General features: G+C 48.8%; 1 protein-coding gene across 2 annotated transcripts; it reads right to left on the reverse strand.

Annotated features, from left to right (window-relative positions):
- Positions 1 to 84: 84 nt before the first annotated feature.
- HSF4 (heat shock transcription factor 4) lies at positions 85 to 23,874 on the reverse strand. 2 transcript variants are annotated; one of them, XM_051629246.1, is made up of 14 exons: positions 23,752 to 23,874; positions 19,935 to 20,043; positions 18,789 to 18,916; positions 17,340 to 17,464; positions 15,257 to 15,332; positions 13,772 to 13,836; positions 12,123 to 12,222; positions 11,240 to 11,364; positions 9,174 to 9,398; positions 7,226 to 7,331; positions 5,788 to 5,853; positions 4,325 to 4,412; positions 2,895 to 3,133; positions 85 to 367 (listed from the first exon to the last, which is right to left on the reverse strand). In XM_051629246.1, the coding sequence occupies exons 1-13, from the start codon at positions 23,872 to 23,874 to the stop codon at positions 2,937 to 2,939; spliced, it is 1,533 nt and encodes a 510-aa protein (XP_051485206.1). In that variant the 3' UTR covers positions 85 to 367; positions 2,895 to 2,936. The 2 variants fall into 2 exon arrangements, with proteins under 2 accessions (XP_051485206.1, XP_051485205.1); XM_051629245.1 differs by lacking the exon at positions 85 to 367 and having other exon boundaries at positions 2,884 to 3,133.
- Between the last annotated feature and the right edge of the window lie 1,022 nt (positions 23,875 to 24,896).

Below are 24,896 nucleotides of genomic sequence, written 5' to 3' on the forward strand. Positions count from 1 at the left end.
TAAAGAAAAACCCATCCCGAGTGGCTGCTCAGGAGGAGCTGCAGGTGCTGTGGTGCAGCCCCCGGGCTGGCTGAGCAGCACCCCTCTCTGCCTGCCAGCAGCTCTCCTGAGATGGGCCATCCCTCAAGCCCAACTGGACCATCCACTGAGACACTGAAGCTGTGTCTGACCTCAAGCCCGTGATGGGCTTCATAAAAATCCAGGAAAACTACTCAGGAGCTTGAAGTTCAGCACGTGCTTAAATACCTCATTGGATCAAGCCATTCAGTGTTAACTTTAAGGCCATCCAGCGTGGGGAGAAGGATGCACATCTTGAGCAGGGATAACAAACTTTGTTGGGAGAGATGAGACACCAGGTTTCAATCATCTGTGAGACAAGAAGTAAACAAGAGTGCAACAAAGTGACTTCCCTTCACTGGAAATGACTCAACATGGTGGGGAATGGGCTGATCTAGGTCGACTTCCTAAGCACAAATCTATCCAAAAGGAAAACCTTGCCCATAATACACTCAAGCACATCACCTAAATACCAGGCCAGTGGGGGCTGCCAGAATTTCCCCTTGGTCCTGAACACAAAAACAGGGGCTGGAATTACTTCAGAAGCTCAAAGACTGCCCCAGCAAGCAGGTGACAGAGCTCCCAGCACACAACAGTCAGCTGGGGAAAAATGGGCTCAAAAGTGACTGTTTCTGAACACAACTCTTCACATTCTGAAAAATGGATGGAGGAACAGGCTGTGACAGGAAGGTCCACCTAAAACATGCTCGTCCTACTGAGGAGAGTTTGAGCCTGCATTCATCTGATTGGTTACATTTTGGGGTGGGGGCTGCTTGACCATTCAAGATGCTCAGGTTTGGAACCAAGAGCCAGCAACGGAATGGAAGTGGGCAGAGCTTTTCTTCCAGTGCCACTGGCACAGCTTCTGCCTCCCTGTCTGAGCCCTGAGGAGGCCTGAGTTGGCTGGATTTCCTGGGTCTGCCTTCCTGCACCTGGGCAGCTTTCCTAAGGAAAAGCCACTCAGAGGATACTGAGATTAAATAATATGTTCTCATTAGAACTACAGCATAAAAACCAAAGCTCTGCTTTGTTGAGAGACTCAGTTGTCATAAAGCACATGGAAGAGGTTAATTCAACCTTGGGAGGTTGGTCTCAGGTGCACAAAGGACAGAGGAAGAGTTAATGGGCTGTGTGGACTAACCTTTCTGCCTCTCTCCTACCTGAGCAGCTGAGAGGCTTTCTAGAAAGGGGATCTGATCAAATAGACAACTAGAGGCTGGGGGAGAAGGGCTGGAGAGCAGCCCTGAGGAGAAGGACCTGGGAGTGGGAGGAGATGAGAAGCTGGACATGAGCCCCCAGTGAGGGCTGGAGCCCAGAGGGGCAATTGTGTCCTGGGCTGCATCAACAGAAGTGTGGGCAGCAGAGCCAGGGAGGGGATCCTGCCCCTCTGCTCTGCTCTGGTGAGACCCCACCTGGAGTGCTGTGTCCAGCTCTGGGGCCCCAGCATAAGGACACGGAGCTGTTGGAGAGAGTCCAGAGGAGCCACAGAGATGATAGGAGGGCTGGAGCAGCTCTGCTCTGGAGCCAGGCTGGGAGAGTTGGGGTGTTCAGCCTGGAGAAGAGAAGGCTCCAGGGAGACCTTAGAGCACCTACCAGTGCCTGAAGGGGCTCCAGGAAAGCTGGGGAGGAACTTTTCACCAGAGAGGGCAGGGATAGAACAAGGGGTGATGGTTTAAAACTGAAAGAGGAAAAATTTAGGCTAGATACCAAGAATAAATTCTTCGCCATGAGGGTAGGAAGGTGCTGGAACAGGTTGCCCAGGGAGGTTGTGGAAGCACCATCCCTGGAGGTGTCCAAGGCCAGGTTGGATGAGGCTTGTGCAGCCTGGTCTGGTGGGAGGTGTCCCTGCTTATAGCAGGGAGGCTGGAACCTGATGATCTTTAAGGTCCCTTCCAACCTTCACCATTCTTAAAAACATTCTTAAATAAATTAAACTGGTTCATCAGATTTTATCCAGTAACAAAACACTGGCACATCTTCAGGGGAAATAGAACAGAGCAAGACCATGGACTGGACATGGAATACTTAGCCAGCACCAAAGCCCAGAGTGAGTTCCCTCAGTCCTCCTTGCTCATGGAAAATCCTATGTGCAAAGTCTATCCCTTTTTTTTTTTTTAAGTATGGGGTGTCCTGCCTTTAAGTTAAAGAAAATAAATTTGGGGAAAAAATATCCCAGACAATGAACCCTCTGAAGTCAGCACGGGATGTTCTGGGGCCTGTGATACCCTGAGGAGCCAGAGTTCTTGGAGTGGTCACTCAGAACATCACCTTCTGCACACCCCGAGAGTTCTTCACTTCCCTACTCACCCTAGGAGGAGAAGGGAGAGGCTCAAGTACATCCCAAAAAAAAAAAACCCAAACAGATCAAAGAATATTTTTAGAGCATTGAACATTCAACTCTTTCCAAGATACAACTCTTTTCCTACTTAAAATAAACAGCAGCCAGAAGGGTCAGGCATCTTAGCTCACCTGTGCTGCCCCACTTTGCCATTGCACACACTAGTCAGGACCACTTGATTTTGTGATAGTCCCTGATGTACTTTCAAGCTACTCTTCACTTAAGTTTTATTAGAAGATTTGAAATTTCTAAAAGCATTTTCAAGGAAAAAAATATAATAAATAAATAAACCAATCCTGCCAAGTTCTCACCCCCCACAGGAGCAAGCACCAGGGGCAGGATTTTGTTTTAAAACTGTTATCCTGAGCAAACACTGAAACCCAGGTTACCAGGGAGGGTAATGAGATACTGAGCATTTCCATCTACTCAAAAAAGAAAGGGCACAAAAAGAAACTCTCTTATGGGTTTCTGAGTCACTTTTGCTTCTTTACATTCAAACCTTGGATGGGTGGGAGGGTGACGTCGTGTGTTGGAAGCTGAATCACTGGTTGCTGTCAGTTGAAGAGCTGAGGTTTAAGGGGATGTCCCCTTGGACACCCACAGAGGACAGGTAGGAAGCCACATTTTCAGTTGGAAGGTAAAGTGCTGAAGTTTCAGGCAGGCTGACGAGGTCGGTTCCAAAGAGGGACTGACGATCAGTGAGGAACTGCTGGGTGCTTTCCAGAATGACCTCTTTCCCTGGGAATGCAAAAGGACAACAGCAAGCTCAGCTGCTGGAAGGCAGGTTACCAGACTTCACACCTAGAGAACCAGAAAGTGACAAATCTCCACTGCAGCAGGAGGGGAAGAGCCTCACTCCAGGCAAAAAAAAAAAATGCTTGGAAACACTTGAGGTAAATTTGGACTCGCCCAAAAGCCCAATAAAATGGATGGGAATCTCTGCAGGTTGCCAGGCTGGGTTCTGCCTGAATGCTGAGATGCCTCAGGGGAAGTGAAAGAGGGATGAACAAAGGGTTGGAGGCACTGAGAAGTGGGTAAGAGCAGCTTCTTTTCCCCTTCACTTGGAAACGTCCTGGTTTTCCTTATCTCTGCAGGAGAAGGCCTTTGCCAGTTGCCTCATCACACCCTGCAGGGACCAGGAAGGTTTGGCAAAGAGGGGATGCAGTTCAGGCCCAGCCTGCAGGAGGATCCTCCCCAGCCCAGCTGGGCTGTTGACACCTCTGATGCTCACACAAGATGCTGAGCTGAAGGTGGAAAGTCCCTGAATGACACACAAGTGGCTCCAGCACCAAACTAAGGCTCAAGAAAAGCTTCTCTTTCAGGTCTAGCCCAGCTGAATACACATGGAAATCATAATATATCACTATTCCAAGACCAGGAAAACACTTCTAGATGATTATCTAAGGCAAACGACACGGTTTATCAGAGTCAAGTAGGGGAAGAAGATCAGCTGGACAGCTCCCTTGAGGCTGGTGAAAGCTCTGGAGAAATGGAGTTGCAATCTTTGCCTCTGGCTGCTGCAGCTCCCAGGTCACCTCTGCAGCAGGAGCCAGAGGGACACAGGACACACAGAGCTCCTACCACCCTGCCCACCTAGATCACCACATTGCTCTGAGGTGGTGAGGAACAGTCTGAGAAAACCATGGAGACAGGGAGAGATAGGAAGAGGACCTAAGGAGGAGCAGAGGCTGTTCAACTACATTGAAACCTCAGTTTATCCCAGTGCCTTTCCCACTGCTCAGCAACCAGCTGAGCAGCTGTTGTGGAAACACTCCTGACTGGCAGTCATGGAAGTAAAACAACAAATGAGGGCTTTTTTCACTAAAGTGGCAAATGGTCAGTGCTGGATGTTGCATTTAGCTGCTGCCACGATTAACACCTTGATTCCATCCCCCTCCCCGTGCCTGAAAGAGCTGCTGCTGCTCCTACCTGGGCAGGCGCTGTTGAAGGGGGGGCTGAACACTTTGGAGGGCGGCTCAGCTGCATTCTTCTCCAGATCCACCGCGAGTCGCTGCATCTTGGTGCAAAAATATAAACTACAATGTACAATTATACAAAGACAGGGCAGCTCGTTAGAACTAGGGCATTTCAGACCGTCAGCGCTTCAGCAGTGCTGCACAACATCCAGCGGCACCGCCAGCTCCTCTCCCTGCCCTGCCTCTCCTCCCAGCCTGGCCCCTCGGGCAGGACACCCTGTGCTGCAGGGCAGCTGAGGGAGGTGCCATCCCCAGTCAGCCCTGCCTGACCCCTTGTGAAGCTCATGTCACCTGAGGAGGCCAGTGTCACTGTGGCTGTCCCTGCCCGGCAGCCAACCCACAGCGCCCTGCAGGCAGCAACAAATAGGAAAGGAGTCTTCTCTCCCTTTGCCTGTTGCTGTCTGTGAAGTAAAATTAGCTTTTTTTTGCTTGCACGGTGCTTCTTGGCGTGGAGCTGCTGCAGGTGTGGCTTCCAGGCTTCTCTCTGCTCCTGGGTTTCTGTAGGACAGGCAGGTCCAAGGGTGGGCTGCACCAGATGCTGGGGAATTCTGGAGGACTGAACTACTGAGCATGGCAGCCCCCCCCTCGGCCTCTCCTCTCATGTAACCCTTTTTAAACGAGCCCACCCCTCACTTCCAAGACTTGGTAATATTCTCTATCTCATCAGAGACTCTCTTTCCTAACACTCAGGAAGTGGAAGTACCTAGGGAAGTCAAACTTATTAAATCCAAACCTAAAATGGACAGTGATATATTGAAGAAGGCTTAGAGACCTTCCACACTTCGTTAGTGATAGATCACACTCTGACTGTGAGTCTGTAGAGACAGCACAAGTGTCCAAGTCTTTATCCCACCTGCCTGGCAGCAAGGGCTCTGAAAATTCACCCTCCATCAAGCAGGAAAAAAAACCCAGCCATGAAACACACACTTCCCTCAGTGCTCATTAAATCACCACCTGCACATCAGAAATGCCTGTGTCAATGCCAATTCCAAACAAATGCTGCCAACCCATCTCCCTGTAGGGGTGTGCATGAACCTCTGTTCTAACCTGCAGGTGGTTTTACTGCTCCTGAAAGGTACAGGAATGGCTGCACTTTATAAAGGTGTATTTTATAAGGAGCTTTGGCACAAAGACACTCTATGGATCTATGGTATTAGTAGGATGTGACATTCATGAGGAAGTTTAGAGTGGCCAGCTTCAATTAAAGACTCCAGGACACCAACAGGATTCTAAACAAGCTCTGGCTGAGTGGGAAAGACAGATCAAGACTATAAGATGCCACTTCCCCTCCAAAGGTGGGTACATGCTTTAACCCCCTCTCCCATCTGACCATAAAATAACTAAGCATCCTTCAGTTATGCACAAGCTCAGCTCCATAACCACATCATCATTATCTCAGCAACACACATCTCTTACCGGGGACAGGTTGGCTTCCATTTCAGTCAAATTCCACTCACTCAAAGATAAATTTGGATTAAAGACCTGTTAGGAGAAAAATAAAATCAGGGCTCTGCAAGGTGTAATGGGTGGAGACAATCTCCTCAGCTGCCTGAGGAGCAGAAAGCCCTGCAGAAAGCAGCCCCTGCCTCAGCTGTGCTGACACTGAGGTGAGGTGGCAGGCAGAGCTGGTGGTGCTGATCTGCAGCCCAGCAAGGGCTGAGCTGTGGGCACCTGTGTGATCAGCAAGCCTTGCTGCCTAGCCCTGGAGGGTCCCACAGACACCCGGGGCCACCACCACGTTGGTGTCACTGCACATGCAAGTCAGAACCCTTTTTTTTCGCTGGTCTTGGGTCCTAGGATGTTCCCAGAGTCACATGGGTTTTTCAAGCATTCCAAAACACAGCAGCAGGAGCTGATGGCTGCTGCATCAATGCCTGGATGGAGATTTCTTGGGAAGTCTGAGCAATCTGGGGAAAGGAGCTGCTGATCTGGGGTACAGTTTTATGATTCATTCTCACTCTTGTGATGTTGCCCGGAGAGAGAAAAGTGTGTCAGTAACAGGAAAACACCTCCCAGTGAGAAACAAGAAACTGAAACCAGCAGAGCCAGTGAGAGAGGAGGCCATTAGAAAAGCTTTCCCTGAAGCCAAAATCAATCCCAGACACTTGGGAACTGGCTTTAAGAGGGTAAGATTGATTGTTTGAAAAATTAGTTTTAACTCTTGTTTATCCGTGCAAGCTCACCACGTGCTGTGTCTAAAGCACCTCCCCAAAGGAGACATGTATGTTCTTTTTTGCTACATGCAGAGTTACTTGATTACTGGTAAAACCAACTATATGTACAAGGATAGAAAGTGAAGGAGAGAAATAAACAAACCTTCATATTTCTGCACATGTATCTCAGAAAAAAGCCACTATCCATTTCTAAAGACAGAGGGACCTGAGAACTACAGATGTAAATATCTCAGCAGAGAGAGAGTTTGACATCAGCTACATTTCCCAGAACTTGAGGAAAAGGGGAAGGTAGTAGAGCTGAACACAGTCTGGGAGTATCTAAGATGCAGAAAATAAACTAACCCATCCAGAGCAGATACCAAACTAGCTAGAGAGCCATATTAAATCTGTTTGATGTACATTTGTTAGGTGTCCTGATGATGTCTTTACCAAATGCACTGTTTTGTGCTCCTAGAAGTTCAAATACACCTATTTTCAGAAGAAATATTAAAAAGCATCATTAGAAGTTTGATGTCCTGCCAGTTCTTATGAGCAGGCTGTGTCTCCAAGCTGTGACTACTGGCAGCAGAAGTGCCACAGCAGAAGCAGCAGCAGGGTCTGTAAGATTGACAGCCCAAGGTCCCTCTGTGAGCTGGGCCAGTGCTCCCCACAGCTGCCCCAGCCAAGGGCCCAACACTCACATCCAAGAGGCTGGTGGGCTCCAGGCTGTATTGCTGGCTCCTCAGCAGCAGCTGCAGCCCCTCCAGGCTCCAGTCCGTGCCCTCCAAGGGGTCTGGAATATCTGTTCTGAGGAAAGACAAGAGGAAATATTGCCACAGATGAGACTCACACAGACACAAACACAAAGCAGCACTGAGCAGCCTTCTGACATGAAGTTTATGCTTAAATCTCCTGTTGAAAACCAGGAGCCCACTGTCAGCCTGGGCTTGGGCTGTTTCCCTTGGTTTGATCCCAGAAGTACAACCCAGCAGAACCACAGGGGACTGGGCTAAGACTCCTCCTCCTCTCCTGGGTGACACATGGGATTTGGGGATGGACAGCCTCTGCACATCTCTTCAAGACTGGGAATATTCAAGCTTTCCTTAAAAGAAATGCTTCAAGAGAGGCACTTGGGAGCCAGAACAGGCTGCATATTCCCATCCTCCTGGGTCCAGGATAGCTCAATTACTAACACCTAATGGCTTTCAAAGGAGTGAGTTTAACCTGCAGGCATTCAGCTTGCAGGCTGCATTTACAGAGACCTTCACCTAAGAAGAAACTGTGAGGCCCTGCTGTGTTTAACCCCCCAAAGTGCTACAGAAGTTTCTCTTAAAATCCAGACTCTACAAAAGGACCATTTTTCTACTAATGAATTGTTTTTAAGTAGCCAGGGGGCTCAGAAGGAGGAATCTGTTTCTCTGTAGGGACCCAAAGGAGAACAGAAGCCTTTCTGATGACCCTGCTGTTTTGTGCTTTTCCCCCTGGTCCTCCTTACATTGCAGAGCCCATCAAGACTGAATGTTGCAGTCAACCTCCACATCACCCACCAAGCTGCAACTTCCCTTTCCTGCTGCACACTCCTCCAAACATTGGTGCCCTTGGGATTTCAGCCCCACAGCTCCCAAGGTGGCTCACCCAGATCTCCCCATGGCTGAGCCTAATGACACTGTGCTAATCCCCCTTGCAAGAGGACATCCTCCTCTGGGGGACTGTCACATGCAGGACACTCCTGTGGCCTGGCTTCCAAAGAGTGACATTCTGCACCCAGTGAACACAGACTCCTGACTCTCCATCCCTGTGAGTGACCTCACTTGTTATTTCATGATTTTAAGGCATGGTTTTATACCCTTATTATAAAGCCCTGCTTTGGACTGCCTGGGATTTTACTGAGCCCCTCCAGTTGAAGGAGACAAGCCCAGCAATGCAGCTGAGTTTGGTGTGTTTTCAATCTTTGTCAGAGATAGGGAAGCTGAGATCTCCAGGCTGCCCCCCAGGACAGACCTTGCACTGACTTGGAAAGGGGACAGGAGGAGATGCAAAGGCAGAGCAGACTAAAGAGAAAAGTCTGTTTGACTTCACAGCATGGAAGAGAAAAGGGCAGCAAAACATTTCCTTCTCAAGCCTGTGCCTGGGCCTGTATCAAATATCTGCCCAACTCAGTGCAGAGGTTGTGGTGCTGACCAACTGTCACCTGCCATCACTTTCTGTGCACTGGCACACGAGTGACACCTTGTTCACTGCAGAGAAACGTTTCTTTATGACTTGATGTAACTGGAGATTCAAAAAAAGAAATGACAGAGGGCACACAAGCTGCTGGAGGTGTACAGCAGTCCAGGGGCCTGCAGGTTTGCAGATGTGGACACTGCTCTGGGCTGCAGCATTCACCTGGGCCCTGGGCAAACCACTCTCCCTGCAGAAAGCCTAATCCCACCACTATGACTCTAGTGCACATGCTTTGACAGCTTTTCCTCTCTTGGATCCTTCAAGAAAATAATCCACAGACCCTCAAACCCTGTGAACTGTTCCCTGGGCTTACAGGACAGAGCTCACCAGGCTGAATGAAGTGACCAGAAGTCAGTTTCCCTTTCTCCCTGGCTAATGGGAAGAGATGGTCAGGAAACACCAGGGTCACAACTCTCCTCCCCTCACCTGTCCAGCAATGCCCTTCTGCCTCTTCTCTCAGAGGGTTGGGAGGTCCCTGGTGGGGCTGCAGCACAGCTCCCCTTGCCTTCCAGAACAGACTGGACCATGGCGACCGGCAGCACGGGGGGCTCGGAGAACGCCCGGCAGCCTGGCAGGGGGACATCAGGCTCCGTGGTGCCTTTCACTCCAGGGCTGACTGGCTCTTCTTTGATCAGCATGAGGCACTTCTCTCTGTATCAGAGACAAGAGTTAGCACCACACACACACTCCACAGAGGCCTCGTGCTACTGGGAGGGGCAACAGCACAAGGGATTGACTCCACTTCCCCACATTGCCCCACATTCTTCTTTCCATTCTCCTAGGCAGGCAAAAGAAACCAGCAACCTTGTTTTCTCCCCATCAATCTCCAGAAACATGCTCAGCTAAAATATCTTCACTCACTTCATCAGTCATGGGTATAATGACTTTGCTCTGTTTTGCAAATACAGGAAATACACTTCCATGTGTTGATCACTTCTCAGTTAGGCTTGAGACAGGCTAAAGGGTCATGAGGCTAGAGAGGTTCCCCTGAAAAAGTCTTCACCCGAGAGACAGGAATGGGATCAGCAAGACATTCCCATGCTGGAGTTAGGATTGGACCAGCAAGCACTCCAGAGATCCCAGTGACACAGGTCAGGATCCTGTGGCCCTGCAGGATTTGTAACAGAATCTATCAAGATCTGACAGTCCCAGTCAGATTTTTTACTTGTTTGGAAGCAGAGGTTTGCTGTTTTCCAGGGGAAGCAGCATTCCATATGATCCCTAGGTGGACGTATGACATTGAAGTTCTGCCAAGCAGCATCTTTCATGGAAAAATCTACCCTGTGCTACTTGTGTACTATCCACAGCTCCTTGCAGATGGGAACACCTGGAGCCAAAGTGCCAAAGGCATATAGAGCCAGAGGCACAGGGCATGGAAAGCCACCCTATCTTACAGCACTGACAGACCAGCTTTGCTGCAAGACAGCACTGGAACTTGTCCCACGCACACAGGATGGCATGTGACACCACAAAGCCTTCCTTGGCATTCCCTTCAGATCAGCTTCTTGTCTCTTGAATCCTAGCCTTCCAGCAGAAGCTCCTGTTGATTTAGGACGTGCCACACTCCTGAACTCATGAGGGCCATGGCTGGCTCAGATTCCCAAGTCATGCAGACACAGCACAGATCAGAGGCCACCAGATGGCACTCAGTAATTAGCAAGGATAAGCAACTCCACTTAAGGTTATATTAACATTTTTCTGCTTTAGAAATGGCTTCCAGGTTTGGAGGTTTAATTCTTAATTTATTTATTTATTGTGTGGAGCTCTTCACAGGCTTCTAGCTAATTTTATGGCTCTAGTTTCAATTCTTATGCAATCTACAGGCAATTTCTAGAGTAGAACTGCCTTGCCTCTATGCCTGAGAAACTGTTTCCATGATTCATCTGTCTACTTGCTTTCCACTGACACAGCTGTAGCTCCTCTGGTGCTGGCCCTAACTACACTTCATGTCTGTGGCAGGAAGAGATAAGCATTAAAATACCTCTGCATTTAGTTCTTGAGCTACTGAGACCTTTTCACAGAAAAGCTGTCAAGCATCGGAAGCCACTGTGATGCAACCTTGCTGTTCTCATTAGCAGGAAGATGTGCAGTTTGATTCTGTTTCTTTGTCAAAGCCAAAAGGAAACTGCCTTTCTCTCCCCCCCTCTCAACAAACCCAACAAGTGTTAGTATCTCATGATTTGATAAAGTCTGAGACAGCCTCCGTCTTGAGAACAAAATCCAAAGAAACAGGGAATACTTCTCAAAGAGGTGAGTGGAAGTTCTAGGCATGGAACTCATGACTGTGTCAAAAGTTATGCAGTTGTTATCCCTCCCCAGTTCTGAAAAGCTGACCCACACTGCAAACTGGAAACAACTTTTCCAGCCACCATCTCTGTAGAGACTTGCAAATCAGATAGAAGCTCTGGTAGAATTACAGCCTGGAAAAACTCTCCTGAAGTTACGTATGTGCACACCCAGCTCTCCCTGTTTTTCACCACAAATGTGTTTACCTGTCATTTTCAGGAGGGGACTGCATATTTATCATGTTGGGTGGTGACGCTTCAGTAACATCAGATATAATGGGTCCTCCAGCAATTGCAGGGCTGTTTAAGCAAGAGGCAGGTTCTGTTGGTGGCTGAAGAGGAGAGCAAAAGTCATGTAGATTTATCCTGATGAGGGACAGAACAAGTCCCTGAGACAGACAGAAGTTACTCACTACGCCCTTGAATCCTCCTTGTACAGAAACCAAGAAAGCTTTTACCTACTTTCACTTACTTTTTTGGGGTTGGACAAGATGACCTTTAAAGGTCCCTTCCAGCCCAAACTAGTCTATGATTCTATAGCACTGTGCAACACTATAGTTTCCTCTGGTCTTTCCTCCAACCACACAGGTGTTACATAAGCACTGAAGTGTCACCTACTGAAGGGTTTTACCATGTCTGACATTTTGCCTAGACTGCTTAGCTTTCCCTGGAGGGAGAGATCCAACACAGTCTCTCTTATGTCAGCTCAAGTACTTTAGCAGCAGGACATGTCCCGTGTCTGGTGTCTGCTCTGGTTGGTTAGGGTGGTGGGGATCCCTTGGAGACTGCAAAAATTTGGCTCTGGTCAGAAACATCACATCTTTCCTTCCTCTCTGCCCTTGAGGTGAGCCAGGCTGGGGTAACAGCACGGAGGGTCTGTCCTTCCCTCCCACACGACCGTGGCAGCACAAGCACATACAAGCACCTGCCCCTCCCTCGAACAGGGTGGCAGAAGAAATAATAAATGTCACTCAGCTTTGCAAACCTCTCCTTGCCCAGCTGCTTACTCTAGAATCTCTAGTATTGCTTCACACGTTTTCCCACACTGGCTCAGGACTCCCTCAAAGCTGAGAGGCTGGCATGAACCTACCGACTGGATGAAATAGGGGTCATGGAGCGGGTCTGGCGACAAGTGCCGGCTGAACTTGGGCACTTGTGGAGATGAGACCCCGTTGTCAAGCATCAGAGGTCTGTGAAGAGAAACAGGGCTGTCTTCCCAGCACACACTGCCTGCTTCCTGCCTGCCCAGACAAGAAATGCCTCCCAGCTCAGGGTTGTTTTCCCCTGGGTACTCTGTTTTTCCTCAGCCGTAAGGTACTTTCTTGTCCAGTGTTATGGACAAGGAAGGGAAACAACAGTTTTGGAGAAGGTCACCATTAAAAAAGGCACATAGAGGAGGGACAATCTGCATTTTCTAGCTCTTACTTGAAAGACCTAAGTAACGGAAGAAATTCAATTCGTATTTTTAATTGAACAAATTGAATTCATCATTTCTTCTAATTGCTAGTGGTTTCAAGCTCTGGGCTGGATCCTCAGCTTGTTTAACTGGAGGCAGCTCCACTGCAATACTGGGAATCTGGCCTTGCTACCAGCTCCCTCACACTCAGGGCCTCTTTGGGAAAACTACATCTGCACAGAAGGAACCTGTGCTACCCAGTAACTAAGTAACACAACAGAAATACAAAGCAGAGCAGAGCCTGAACCCACTGCACACAGGCTTTTAAAAAATTGACTGCCAGGCTTGTGCAGAGGAAGCAGGTCCTGCAGCAGGAGTGCTTTATGTTTAGCAAACGATTGAAATGGAGAGGAAATGGGAAGGAGCTTCAAAGTGGCCCTGCCTTTCCATCATAAAACCTCCTGGGTGGCAGTCCTTGGTTTTGTGATCGAGTCCAAGGGAAGCAGGGAACTGGTATATATTTGCCACACACCCCCTATTGTTCATGTGGTGATGATCCTATAAAACTGCCTAGCAAATCCCTTTTCTTCTCCCACTGTCCCACAGTCAGGAAAAGCATCTGCAGTGCTCATTTAGAAGACAGTGATTTGGCAGAGGGACAACAGTTGGGAAAGCCAACAGTAATAGAGGTGGCAACTGGAGGCAGGTCCCTGCCCTCAGCCTGAGCCACAAAGGCAAACTCCTCCTGGTAGCCCCTCTCCTCTCTTTAGATGACAAGAATCACAGAGCAAGAAATGCACGGCTGCTCTCCTGGAAGGCACCAAGCGTCCAAAGTCCAGCTCCTCTATTAATTTGCCTTGAAGAATGTATTTATGACTCTAAAGACACCCCTTAGCTAAAATCTTTCTCCACCTTCCTCTCTGTAAGGCCTGCAGGCTACAAGCCACCAAACCTGTGTTGGATACCCACCCCATCCAGTCACTGTGGGTCACACTGCAGGTGTCTGTGGGCTGCCTGGGCCCAGCCCTGCTCCCACCGATGGGGAGCAGCAAAGCTGGAACCTGTAGGACCAGCAGTGGGGTCCTGCCCTTTACCCTCCCACTCGTTCCCATCTCCCTCTGTATTCCCCAAATAAAGGTCCTGAGCTGACACGGTGCTTCTCTAAAGGCCAGTGAATGGGGCATGTCAGCAGGTCTGACTCGGCAGTTCAGCCCATTCATTTCCCATCACCATGGTGCCCTGGTCCGCTGACCACCCGCCCGGCCGAGCTGAGCTTGTGCTTTTAGTGAGGGGGCAGGCATTATGCACCCGTGAGCGTGTGTGCACCACACAAGGGTACTTACAGCTTCCTCTTTATCCCAGTGCTGCTGGGGCTTGATTGGAGCTGGCCAAACAGAAACTGAATCAGCTGTCAGGAGAGATCAAAATCCGGTGTTAATCAGCAGAGTGATTCAGCACTCCCTGCTCCCGCAGCCCTTCACACATCCCTCCCTCACCACACCACCCCAGAGCTGGGAGCAGCCATGAAATATGGGAGCCAAATGGCATGGGACTTTGGAGCCCAAAACTGAGCTAAGCTTTCCAAGAACTCAAAAGACCTGCCTGGATTTCAAGAAACACTGCCAGGTGCCTGCTTTGTGTGAAGGCTGCTAGATGCACGTGCTCAGTGGTTGCTCTCCACTCCTGTGTGTGCAGAACTCCAGCTAGCCCTGCTGGAGTTGGGAGTCTGCCTGTGAAGTACACATGCAAACATTCCTAGGCCTGGAGTAAGACTTGGCCTCCATAAAGGTCTTTAGAGTCCTTTAGAAGAAGCTCTATAAAGTCTGACTACGTCTTTGCAAGTGAAAGAGAGACCCCCAGCTGGAGGTCTTAGCTCTTTCAGTTGAGTTTTTCAGCCCTGTGAAATTCCAGTTGATATAACAGGACACTAAACTGGATGCAGAATGGCTTTGGAGAGGAATCACTCAGCAACATATTCCCAGGTCAGCTTGAGCCTAATGCTCTGCTTTGACCTCCAAACAAAGAGAGCATTATCATTATATATCACAGCTGTCTCTTACTCATTGCTCAATGTAACAAAATAGAGTTGCACAAATGCCTCTACAATGAGCTGTGTGGCTGCTCCAGCCTCAGAGCTGGAGGAAGGTTTGATAGCCTCGTGCATTTCCATCCAGTCCTGTGACCCTGTGATTACACGTGAGGGTCAGAACGTGGCTCTCAGGGGGACTGGGGAATGTGATGGGCTCACTCATGTCAGCACCACCTGGGAATCACTGGAGAGCCCTTTTTCTTTTTGAGCATGGGCCATGATAGATTTTAAGGGACATGTCTCCACAGTGCTCCTTTAGTCTCAAATGGCTGTACAGTAATTCCTCAACTATGCCAGTGACACCAGAAAATGTAACAGCTGCTGGAGGTCCCCATCAGGGGAAGGGCCAGACAATTCTGCTGCCTGCAGCTTCCATGCTGGCAGGAGGGGGAGGCTCCCCTCTTGTACTAAGGAAAGCTTTGGGAAGCCCAAAGGCATCAGCAGTACAACCAGAGCCCAGCCAATACAGGGCAGTCAGTCAGAGTTGTGCCCTCTTGCTCAGGACTTTGTCAGAAAAGTGGTTTCTAATGTCACAGCAAGGACTGACAGGGAAATGACAAGCTCTGGCTCGAGGGCATAATCTGTGCTTTGCTCCTGCCACAAGCATCGTGCAATTTGAAAGAGGCTTTGAAAGAGAGTGTGGAGAAGATTATGGGACAAGAAAAAAAAAATATTAAAAAATCAGAGGAGGACACACACCACGCAGAACAAATGAGTCTGGGATTTCTGTGACCACTACCTTGTTGATCACTTTCTGTTGCTGGGAGTGGTTCTGCCGGAGAGACACGACTTCCCGCCAAAGCACTTCGTTCTGCCTGAAAGGGAAAGAGAAACTTCCTGTGAGCACAGAAACACCCCAACAGCCCACGGGGCTGCCATGAGGAACAGTGGTCCTAACTGTGCAAAGCCTGGCCCCTCTCTGGGGCCCTTGCAGTGCTTGGCTCTTTTCAGGTGACCCCAGCGGGGTCACACAATTGCTTGCCTTGCTTCCCCTCACCTTGAAAGAACTACAGGCCAAAGCATGGAGGAGAAACAAGAAGAAGAAGCCAACATTTAAAAGTGTAACGAGTGTAACACGTGTGTTTAGTTTTCATGGAACATCTGGGCCACACTCAGAAGGCCTGATTAATAACTTTGAAGTATTTGGATCTCTAAGACTGTTCTTCCTGTGGGAACCAAGAAAGCCCAACCTCTCCTCAACTGCCCTCAGTGCTCCCAAAACCCAAGATATCCTAAGGATATAGATCCTATGTATTCTGCCTCATGAAAACTCATACATGTGGTGCCACCAAGGCATGTTTGGGAGTGACTGGAGCTAAAGGGATGCTTCTACATCTGACAGCCTTGAACTAGAAGGACTGTAATGATTTCATTAGTGGGAGCCACTGATTTCACCCAGCACAGACCCGTGCCCAGCTTGCCACTGGTTATACTCATTTTCTCTCTGCAAATGTACCACACAGGGGAGTTCCAGGCCTCCCTGAACACTCAGCCCCAGAAAGTGGGATGGGGAGATTCACAGTTTATTTACTCTCTGCCTCCAAACTGGGAAGCCAGCCAAGTCCATGCTGCAAAAGCTTTTGCCAGTCAATTTATCTCAAGTGTGCATGGATGTACCAAAACTGACAGAGCAGCAGAACCTGCCACAGAAGTGAAACTCGTAACTCTTTTTGCTACATGTCTCTTAGGTAGTTTTAGTGGGGATTGATGTTAGAACTAGGAAGAGAGCAAGCAAATTAAAAGGGAAAATAATCTAGAAGCAAGGCCAAATCATCAATACTGGAATACCTTAAAAATTAAATATGATACAAGCCTAGAAACTCTTTCCTTGCCACTGTACCTGGATTTCATGGTGTGATTTCATGCATGTGCTGAGTGAGGGAGTCATTAGAAGCTGAAGTAGGATAAAAATATGTATTAGTTGCATGTGGGGGGGCTGGGCTGGGATGAAGTTTCACAGCTCATGGTGCTCTCTCAAGGGCCAGGATGCCTTGAGAGGGTCTTTGGGTCTTTTTGATTATTCAAGTGCTTTTTAAACAAAGTTCTCTGTAAGGATTAAAATTCTGGAGGCAAATAAAAACCTCTGCGAGTACATGATTTATAAAACTGTATCAATTTACTACATTCCTAGTGACCATGTCTGACCCAGAAAACCCCAGAGTCTCAGGCAGCTGGAGGTCAGGCAGCCACCTGCAAGAAGCCTTGTGTTTGCTTGTTTTGCTCTTTTACAATAATTGTGTCCATGTCAGAAGACAAAGCCTTCAGAGAGATGGGTACATGGACTAAAAACTACAGCAGTTCTTCTGCTCCTAAGTGTTTTAGGCCAGTCATGTTATTTTGGAGGTGGAGGATGACAGAGCTATTTGTTTGTATTTTAATAGCTGGAGTGGGCACCACCACATTTCTGCCAAGGACTCTTCTAAGTGTGAGAAAGAGCTACATCTTTACCATTACAGAAAGGGTAAAGGGAGGAGGAAATATTGTTATCTGAGTTAAATCCCCAGGTTATGCACAACTTTCCTACATGGCCTCCTCTGTGCCCTCCTCAACTGTAAAGGGAAATTACAGATGATGAGAATATGCCTGCCTTTCACAGAAGGCAGAGGGGCTGAGCATTGATTCATTTGTAGATCATCAGGTCTGCATAGAAATCCTCCATGTTATTGTCTCAACAGATCTAGTTCCTATGATTAGTCCCTGGCTCAGCACGTGGTCCCTGGAAGGGAGGGAGGGAAGGCTCCTCCTTTCTAATGTTCCCCAAGACCAGCAACCCCACAGAAGCAAATGCCCGTGAGAAGCAGCCTGAGTAAGATTCAACTCACTGCTTCATGTCCTGCACTTGACACTCCATGTTCTCCTGCTGACTTCTCAGTATCTGTACCTCGTATAGCAACCTGCTGAGGTCCTCCTGGCGCATCTTGGTCTCTTCACTTTTCACTACAGACACCTGAGGAAGAAAAGGTGCATTTTACCAGTGCAAAAAGGGCTGTGGACATGGTCACTGCTGTGGCTCAGGTGCAGGACTTCCACCAGCTGGGCTCCAGGACAGGCAATGGGCATGAGAGTCTAAACTGCCCTTAGGGTATTATTGCAAGGGCTAAAGGGATAAAATAGAGCAAAGAGCAAAACAAATCCTTTCATATAGAGGGTCTGTTGGCAGCAGAACATTCCCAACCAGAGTGGGGACTTATTTCAAACCAGCTTGGGGGGAGGTGATGGGGAGAAATATTTTGAAGACCAGGGAGAAATTCAACTAGGTTGCTTGATTAAATCTTTCTACTTTAACTAAAAAGAGACCAAATCCAGCCTTATGTTTTACAGGGATAAGCCTGAGGTAACGCTTCAAACTGACCTACTGCACTTGGATTTCCAGAGGGCTTTTGCTGAAGTCCCTTTTCTGAAGTTGCTAGGCTAATTCAGTAAGAGAACAGCCCTTTTTGGGAGTGAATAACTGGTTAAAAGACAGCAAACAGAGGGTAGGAGAAGGTTATCTCTTCTATAATAACAGGAGATGAGAGGATGAGAGATCCCACAGGGCTTAATGCTGTGCTTATCTAGAAAAGAAGGTAACAATTCAAAAGCAGAGCAGTGAGATGCAAGCCTGGCCGTGCAGCACTACATGAAGGTCTCATGATACTGAGTGACAGAGCAAAAAAATACACAGGCAAAACTCTGATAAAAGCCAAGCCCTGCACACCGAGGACCCCTGTCCCAGCTGTACAAGGAGAGGACAGAAACCAGACCACAGGGTTGGAGTTATGCTGAGCAGTCTAAAGCACAGGGGCCTGCGGGCCGAGAGGAAGCAAATATTATAGGAGTTATCAAAGAGAGGAATGTAGCTGTGGTGGAAACCTTCACAGCGACCATGGAGTGCTGTTCTGGTCAATCTGCCACAAAAAAAAAGAGATGTGGGAGGGTTAGAAAGGCCCAAGGCAGAGTCAAAGCAGCAGAAATGAGGTGTTTTCCCCTCAAGACGCCTGAGGGGTGAGAAACCAGCACTCGCGGCTTCTCTCCTCGCAGAAGGGCCTGGGGGGAGGAAACAAATCAAGAGGTGGCAGATGGAAAGCAAACCAGAGGAGCTACATCTCCACACAGACCACCAGTTAAACCGTGGGGCACACCGTTGGAGGATGTTTTGTAAAAAAGCACCAGGCAGCCTCTCCATCACGGAACCTTCCGGGGCCGGGGAGCTGCGCCCCAGCCCTCCCGCCTCAGCCTTCCTTCCCGCCTCCAAGGCTCTCACCCTGTGTCCCCCCACAAAGCCCCCTCACCTTCCTCTTGATGTGCTCCAGGAGGTGCTCGTGGCCCTGCAGGAAGCAGAGGTGCTGGAATTCGGTGTCATCCCGCTCGGGCTTGACCAGCCCTCCCTGCTCGATGTTCACCACCTTCCTGAAGCCGTCTGCAGGGAGAGGGGCGCAGGTGAAGGGACGACAGACCCAGGCCCCCCAAACCCCCATCAGCACACTTTTTGGGGCTGTATCTGGAGGAAATCCAGCACGAGGGAGAGCCCTGTGCATCCCACCAGCCTCCCCAGCAATCCCTCTGCCTGCTCTTAGGAAATCTCTGGCGAGCAGGAGGGGCTCGGGGGTAGGTTGTTGAAAGGCACAGACCAGCATCAGCCGCCACTTCGGAAAAAAAAGGGGTCACACGCACATTTGGAAATCTCCTTTGAGTACTTCTCTGAGTACTTCTTTTGAGTACTGAAACCCAGAAAGGTTTCTAAACCGTACCTAAAAACCAGCCTAAAATTTACAACGCTGCCCCTGTACAGAGAAACAGCAAAGTTAACATTTTACCGAAGAACTTTGTGAGTTAGTCACTGAAAAACCTCTGAAAACCATCAGAAAATAATTATGTTGAATACAGTCATGGCCTGAATGTGGCTGAAAACGACACCTAAACCTCCTTTAGGGGGTGAAAATGTCTGACCAGCAAGGCAAGGTTTGCAAGGGAGAAGCACTGTCTGCTACTTGTTCAGCAATGCAGCTGGGGAAGCGGATGAGCTCTGGGGATGCTGCCCTTACAAGCAGTTTTTGAGGGAGGGGGCACAGTATTGGGGTGCTGGAAAAAGCCCCCTGTAGAATAAAATGGGAAAGAAATAATAACAGGTCACCAAACGGATGCAAGAGAAGCAGAAAGCCTGCTAGCTGAAATCTCTTGGCTCGCATCTTACAGTGTCGTCTAACAGAAATTTATTGCTGGGATCTAAGATTAATGCAAGGAAATCATTCCCCTGGGATCTAAGAGGCAGATCCTCTCGGGCAAAATCAATCATGCCACAGTAACACACACACACACATGGGATCTCAACTTTTCTATCCACAGTTCTGGCTCATGCCTCCTGCCCCAGCCTCACTTTCTGCTGCTCCCCTGTACCTCTAGGGCCTCGTGGCTTTGTCTCTGGAGGTTGAACTTACACATGTTCAGCTGCCGGACGAAACTGGCCATGTTGTTGTGTTTGAAATACTTGGGCAGCACCTCTTTGGCAAAGCGTCCTTGGTCGAACACATGGAAGCTGGTGCCATTCTGCAAAGGAGACAAAGGTGAAGTCAGAGGAGCATTTCCCATCATAAGAGGGACCCGGGAGGAGGTGATTCCCTTGAGTCCTGCAGCAGGGAAAGTCCTGCTCTCTGACTGTCACCTCGAAGCTGAGAAGAGTGACAGCCTTCAATGACAGAAGTGTTCCTTTCAGTTCTGGTACAGTCAGTCCTCTGTGACCGCAGTTTTCATCTTCTTCTACTAAGCTTTGCCACCACTTAAGTTGAAAGTCTTGGATGTGAAAAGGAAAACTGCAGATTCTTGCATCCAAATAGCTTATGACCATTCCCCCCCTTTGTGTGGACCTCACAAAAAGACTCTGGTGCCTGAAGAAGGTCCTGGAAAGTGGGAATTGCCATTATAACCCCTCGATCTGCTTGTATAGATCTAACTCCAACCCATCTGCTCCAGAGCACAGCAGTCCAGGAGGGAGTGCTACCTGGAAACATAGCACAAGGAACACAGACAGGCAAGAAAGCAAATCATGTGGAGACACCACATGATCCTGAAACTCCTTGCACCTTCTCTAGATTATTTTGGAAGTACATGACCACAAGGGCAACCTGCAAAATGCTAACATTCCTGCTTCACAGTCCAAGCTAGCAACATGCATGTTAACCAGATAAAATACTGATTCCTGGGGTTGCATTGCCAAGATCCATGAGTGCAAAACAAGGCAAACTGCCTGGGATGGCTGGCAGAGACACACACACTGCAGGCCATGTGCTGTCCCTGCTGACAGCTAAGCTGGCACCGAGAGGACCTGTGAGGCACAACACGCTGAAGCTGCCCTGAAACACTTTGCAAACAGCAAATTCATGCAACCTTTTTAACAGACAGAAGAACTGGCAATTAATTTTCACCTGTAACCAACGCTTAGAAACAGTGCTTTCTAAATTCCCCAACCTCAACAGCTTCAGAGTCTCCAGGATATGGGGATTTGGGAACCACCCAAAATCCTGTCTCTGCTCTGGATGGGGGAGCAGCACAGTGAATGTGGAGGGAAGAACAATCATGATTTCAGATGAGGAGCTACCAGCTGAGCTGCAGCTGAGTTTCTAAGGAGGAAAGACCCCAGGCTCTGCACAATGTTGGCAGGGAGGGGTGTGAGAGCAGCACAGCCCCAGCCACCCCCCTGCTGTGTTCAGCGTTATTAGGGGCGGTCAAATGGTGCATCAGCCCCGGGGGGGATTTCACAGCAGACCAGGCCTTGTCAGAGGACAGGGTTTCTTAAGAGTGAGCACACCAGCTGTGCAGGGTCCCACTACACACCCATGACAGGGTCTGTAGCTGCACGGGTGCTCTCAGGGCTGCCTGGAAGTTCCTAAGACAGGGAGTGCAATCAGGACCGGAGGGAAGCTCAGTGAGTAAGAAGGGGCCAGTGAGTGCCTGCAGCCCTGCCCTCAGCCACCAGAAAACAGCCAGGGGTCAAGCCCTGCCACCCTACCAGTTGCCACTACTTTGCCATCACCAAACCATGTCAGCTCCCTCTGTGCTCTGGCTCGACTGTCAGCTCTAGCAATTAACCCTGCCACCCACAAGCACACGACTCTGGGTCAGCTGTACTTCTTGCTCCTTGTTCACTGCTTGCCCTGACAGTGCCCCGTGACCATCACCAGGGTCTTTCCTGTCATTCCTCACCCCATGCAGCAGAAGCAAAGGCTGATCAAGTACTTTAATAACCTGTATGCTGGAATTATCTTCACAGGCTGAGCCTGCAGACATGGCAGCAGGGACCAGGGTTTCTCAACACTGCAAAGGCTGTTCTGGGGCAGAGCTGATTAATCCTGCTCCTTGTGCTTCTGTCTACTCACTTGCCCTGGGGTACAGCTGATGTAAAACTAGAAACACAAGGATTTTGTGAACCTGAACCTCCTTATGGCCTCTCTTGAGAGGTCATTCCTTTGAATTCAGGGCTGCAATGCTCTCAGATGCTGGTGTGCCCAAAGGGGTTCCTACAGACACAGGAGACTTTGGAGTTACTGTGCATCCACCAGTGAACCATGCGTGTGCCAGCTTGTTCCCACCCAGCAGCTGAGCCTTGCTTGTTTTATGTCATGGGAGCCCAAGCTGGGAAACACTTTGAAAGTCTTCTCTGCCCAAGGCAAAACTGACTCTGCTGCATATTAGGCTTGGCAGGTCCTTAAATGTTTTTGGCAGGCCCATAATGATAGATAACCTGTGCCCTGCCCAGCCAAGCTACTCCAGGAATTTGCTAGGAGTTCTTCCTAACTGCATCTTCCAGTTAAGAAAATAATTTGATTACTCCTCATCCAATCTACCAGGAAGACAGACAGAATTTTCCTTTCCTCCTTACAACAGCCCTTAGTGTATATATAAGCCATATATATAAAAATCACATTTCCTCTCCATCTCTTCTGCTTCACGTAATGAAAAAGTTCGTAGGTCCTTACAGGCCCTGTTTTCTAAGAGGTCTGATTACCTCCAGAAATCTTAGGCACGCACAGAGTTTCTCAGTTCCAACACCACCAATGGATAGAAGAGGAGGATGCAGCATGGGAAGCTTAGACATCTAAAAGCCTTACCAAAACCTCCCAAGAATGTAGCTACAGCCTATGTTAGGTTGCAGGAAAGCAGAGCATCAAAAATAACAGTGTCTTAAGTGTAACAGAGAGGAGAGTATCTGTACTTGTTAGAAAACCCTTCCTGGTTTGAAAGTCTTTCTTTAAAACACAGGATACCAAAATTCAGAGGTTAGGAGAGGCATGGCCATGTAATACCCACAGCAGAAAGCAACCATTGCCTTGGATAACAATGCAGCTCAAACTCCACCTCGAGTTTTGAATGAAAACTCTACTGGACACAAACACATGACAGAAAGGCTACTTTAGACTTCTTTGTTGTTTTTTTTTTTTTTTTTCTTTTAAGTCCATTTTTGTTACAGATGCTCGATTTTGGAGAAGGAATTTATGCAAACAACTGATGTGGTAACTCCCCACTGAAGGCAAATCACATTAATTGCAGCAAGTCTTAATGAGGTCAAAAGCAGAGCACGGTATCAAAACGCTGTGCTGGGGGGACAAATAAAGAATGTTAATTCTCTGATTGCACTCAGCAGATGAATGCATCAGTGACAACTAAGAAGCCAAAGCAAAGGGATCTATCCCTGTGAAGCTGTACAGACAACACACACACAGCACCACCATCATCACACTGACTGGTTGAAATATCAAGTAAAAGCTCTTCCAAAACAGGGAGGGATGTAGGGTGCCCGTCTGAGATGTGTTGACAGGTTTCAGCCTCAGGTCTGAATGCTGCTGATCTGCTGCCTTCTCCCAAGGCACTTGTGAAAGGCTGATGAGAAACACATGCGAAATCACACAAACAGCAGGGGAATTATTTAAGGGCTTTGCACCTTAGAAACTTTAGGGAACTGCAGGTGAAAAACCCCCCTGTCCTTTAGAGTTTAGGTTTCCAGAAGATCCAGCATTAGACACCCTTTAAGGGAAATGTGTAAATATTATTAAAACACTCTCAAACCAGTTTTCCCTTTAAAACAGAAAAGCCACAATATTGTAAATAAATAATATCAAGTATATCTAAAAGGTGCCCATAGGAACTCTCAGTCCTTTCACTCTCTCAGCACTTGGGAATCAAAAGGCAGCTGCTCTCTCATTTGGGTCTCTCTCCTGGTGTCCCAGGCACCCAGCGACACCCTCTATTTGCTGTACTTACACTGCTCCAGCAGATGAGATGGTTGGTTTCAGGGTCTTCCACCAGTGTCCAGAGCTTGGTTAGGAAGGCTGGCACATTGCTGGAGTATCCATCCATCACCAGGGAGCTGGGTGAATCCTGCATAGTCTGTCAAGAGTCCCAGCTACACTAACCCCATCGCTCTCGGCGTGCCTGCCTCCCTGCACGCGCGTCCCACAGAGAATGAACCCCTCAATTTTATCCCGGGCCAGTGGGAAGTAGGATCCCAGGGAGTCACATCAGCAGTGCTGCTGCTCACACTCTTCAAAACTCAGCACAATGCGATGGCATCACCAGCCCCAGAGAACAATGCACAGAATGAAAATGCACTGCAGCCGATCCCGCAGAGCTGTGAATAGATCCGCAGCGTCATGCAGAGGGGACACGTGCTGCACACCTTGTGCTGGGAGGTTAGCAAGTCACCCCAGTGAGCCCACCTGCCCAGAGCTGGTGGGACACCCAGGCACAGCAGTGACAGGTTTGTGAAGGTTTCTTACTTTGGAATTCCCTTGCCTTAAATTTTGGCCCGCACAGATCAACAAGATGAGGAGATGAAAACAGGCTGAGAGAGCTGGGGTGTTCAGCCTGGAGAAGAGAAGGCTCCAGGGAGACCTTAGAGCAGCTTCCAGTGCCTGAAGGGGCTCCAGGAAAGCTGGGGAGGGACTTTTCACCAGAGAGGGCAGGGATAGAACAAGGGGTGATGGTTTTAAACTGAAAGAGGGAAGATTTAGTTTAGATATTAGGAAGAAATTCTTCACCATGAGGGTCGGAAGGTGCTGGAACAGGTTGCCCAGGGAGGTTGTGGAAGCACCATCCCTGGAGATGTCCAAGGCCAGGTTGGATGAGGCTTGTGCAGCCTGGTCTGGTGGGAGGTGTCCCTGCTTATAGCAGGGAGGTTGGAACCTGATGATCTCTAAGGTCCCTTCCAACCTTCTCCATTCTATGGTTCTATGATTCTAACAAGGTCTGGCCAGACCTCAGGACTGCAGATCTTTGGCAGAGTTTTGAAAAGTCAAAACTGTCCATTGGTTTGACTACAGATCCCAAGCTATTTGTCAAGAGAAATGATTGAGCTCTTAGGTATGAAAAGAGGGTTGGACTAGATGATCTTTCAAGGTCCTTTCCAA

The sequence above is a fragment of the Apus apus genome, chromosome 11 (genome assembly GCF_020740795.1).
Source record: "Apus apus isolate bApuApu2 chromosome 11, bApuApu2.pri.cur, whole genome shotgun sequence".
Lineage (NCBI taxonomy): Eukaryota > Metazoa > Chordata > Aves > Apodiformes > Apodidae > Apus > Apus apus.